The 2587-nt window shown below is 55.2% G+C and overlaps 1 protein-coding gene across 1 annotated transcript; it reads left to right on the top strand.

The window, feature by feature from the left end:
* Nucleotides 1-215: 215 nt before the first annotated feature.
* Nucleotides 216-1466, top strand: LOC148973312 (uncharacterized). The gene has a single exon (XM_089120979.1). It carries the CDS (start codon nucleotides 459-461, stop codon nucleotides 1464-1466), a length of 1008 nt encoding a protein of 335 aa, XP_088977105.1. The 5' UTR covers nucleotides 216-458.
* The last annotated feature ends 1121 nt before the right edge of the window (nucleotides 1467-2587 follow it).

The following is a 2587-nucleotide window of genomic DNA, read 5'->3' as shown; positions in this document are numbered from 1 at the left end:
ATCCGAATCCTGTGAAGAGAGAGATTGTTCTGCTGTGAATCTGAGAGAACCAGTTATACTGTTGCACCCTCACCTGTCTTCTGTCGGCCTGGGTCCGGAGAAGAGGGCCAGCTTTGCTGTGGATTCCGTACTACTCTCCGTCCATCCGAATCCCGGGAGAAGAGAAATTGTTCTGCTGTGAATTCGAGAACTAGTCCAGCTGTGAACCCTCACCTGCTCTGCCCACCCGAGTTTTGCTTCAGCTTGCCGAAGGCTGTTTTAGTTTAATTTATTTAATAAAGATTCTGAATTTTCTCTAACTTACTTTGCCTCTGTGTCCTCTGTGGTGTTGGCTCCTCGCGGTGGTACGTGTGTCGGGGGTTGGGACGGCTGGTCATCTGGTGTCCGGTCCCCCCGTGACAAAAGTGGCGTAGTCGGCAGGGTTTGCCACTGCGAGTTGAAGCAGCTACAGGTTCACGATGGCCGACGAAGAGGTGGTGGCCGCAAGACCACAAGTCATGCCCGTGTTTATGGGAGCCCCTTGGGCCCAGCGTTATGGGGGACCAGGATCAGAGCTACCTCTCCAGGACTGGAAGACTCAAACGGAATACCTGGCTGGCCTCCAGGGGCTGAGTGATGCACAAAAGACACAGTTTGTTCTGGGATCCTTGGAGGGAGAAGCGAAGAGGGAAGTTCTAGCTGCACCCAGCACTGCACGAGCCACTGCCAAGGCCATCTTTGACTTTTTGACGGAACTGTATGGGGAAACTACCCCCGTGGCCGCCCTCCGGGCTCAGTTCTTCAACTTTCGCCAAGGTCCTAGGCAAGCCTTACGGGCGTATGCGCTGAGGCTGCGTGAGCAGTTTGTTCGATTGAAAGGCCGACCAGATCATGGTCTGGGAGACGGAGATTCCTTACTGCGAGATCAGTTTGTTTTGGGGCTCCGAGACGGGCCTATTCGACAGAGTACAAAGCTCCAGCTCCGCCGAGACCCAGCGTTAACTTTTGAGGACCTCCGACAGGAGGCCTTGGCATTGGAGATGGATCAGGGTGAGGCAGCTGACCAACCGGTGTGCATGGCTGTTGGTGGTGCCGCCCCTTCTTCACCTGGGGATTGGAAACAAAAGCTGCGGGCGGAGCTGTTGGAGGATGTTAAAGGACAGATGTGCATGGCCGTTGGTGAGGCCTCCACTCCTCCAACCATGGATTGGAAACAGAAGTTGCGGGCAGAACTGTTCGAGGATGTTAAAGGCCAGATGGCTGAACTATCTAAGACCCTTCTAGAGGAACTGCGCCGGGGACAGCTCAGTGGCCGGGACCGATCCTATTCTGAGGGGAGCCGAGAGCCCGGACGGCGCCCTGGACGGCCGGCTAATCCGAGATTCCAGTGGGATGATAAGGGCAGGCCCATTTGCAACAGCTGCGGAGAATCAGGACATTATAGCCGTCAGTGTGGCTCCCGACGCGGTTCCCAAGGGGGTTTTTAGTTGCGCCGGCCACTGTGGGTCAAGTGGCCGGGACCCCCTTAAGTGACCCCCTTTCTATGCCTATTCCCAGAGACGACTGGGTTGGACATTGCCCAACCGTGAAGATCCAGGTTAATGGGGTGGAAGTTGCATGTTTAGTTGATACCGGTTCCCAAGTCACGTTATTCTCCGAGAGCCTGTCCCGAGAACTCTTTAAGGACCGACGACCCCAGGGGGCCGAGACTTCGCAACTTGTACTGAGAGGAGCCAATGGGCTGGATATTCCCTATACAGGCTATGCGATTGTGGACTTCCATGTTCAAGGGGTCCCCGTACGACAAAAAGGAGTTGTTATCGTTAGAGACCACTGCCTGGGTTCACATCGAGCATTAATTGGTATGAATGTAATTTCAGAATGTTGGGAGGAGCTGTTCCGGAACCGGCTGGCCCAGATCCCCTCGGTTCCGGAACAAAAGGAATGGGAGCATATTCTGGCTGACTGCCGTAGGATTCAAGCAGCTAACTGTGAGGAGGATCGCGAAACTGTTGGTCGAGTAATTTGCCGGTATGGCCTGGCAGTTCCAGCACAAAGTGAGGCAGTGATATGGGCCAGGCTACCTCTAGGGGCTTATGGCGCGGGTGACTGGGTCCTCCTCGAACCACATTGGGATTGCCAGTCCATCGGAGTAGCCCGAGGGCTGGCTGTGATCCATCGAGGCCGGGTCTCGGTGCGGGTACGGAACGTTAACCCATATCCTGTTGTCCTTCGCCGCCATCAACGCCTGGTCCGAGTCACCGCGGTGCGTTCCCACCAGGTGAGAGAAGAGAGAGACGTTTGTTTCCGCCAAGTGAGTTCTGTGGTAGTGGAAGTGGCTGTTAGATCGGTGGAGCCGAGGAATGACCCCCAGAGAGGCGGAATGCTGGATCATGTGGCAGTAGATTCCTTAAAAGGAGAGGGCCTGGAAGAGGAGCAGCAACTCCAACTCCGAGACTTCCTGACGAAATGGCAACATGTATTCTCTACTCACGATGAGGACTATGGGTGCACGGGGATTGTCAAGCATCAGATTCCTAGAGGCGATGCTCCACCAAGCAGAGAGCGGTATCGGCCAGTGCCCCCAACGCTTTATTCAGAAATTCGC

Source organism: Pimephales promelas, chromosome 16 (genome assembly GCF_988280905.1).
Source record: "Pimephales promelas chromosome 16, fPimPro1.hap1.1, whole genome shotgun sequence".
Lineage (NCBI taxonomy): Eukaryota > Metazoa > Chordata > Actinopteri > Cypriniformes > Leuciscidae > Pimephales > Pimephales promelas.
This window is presented reverse-complemented; position numbering and strand designations above follow the sequence as displayed.

Coding starts and splice junctions, on each gene's coding strand:
- LOC148973312 (XM_089120979.1), top strand. CDS start 459: ATGGCCGACGAAGAGGTGGTGGCCGCAAGACCACAAGTCATGCCCGTG.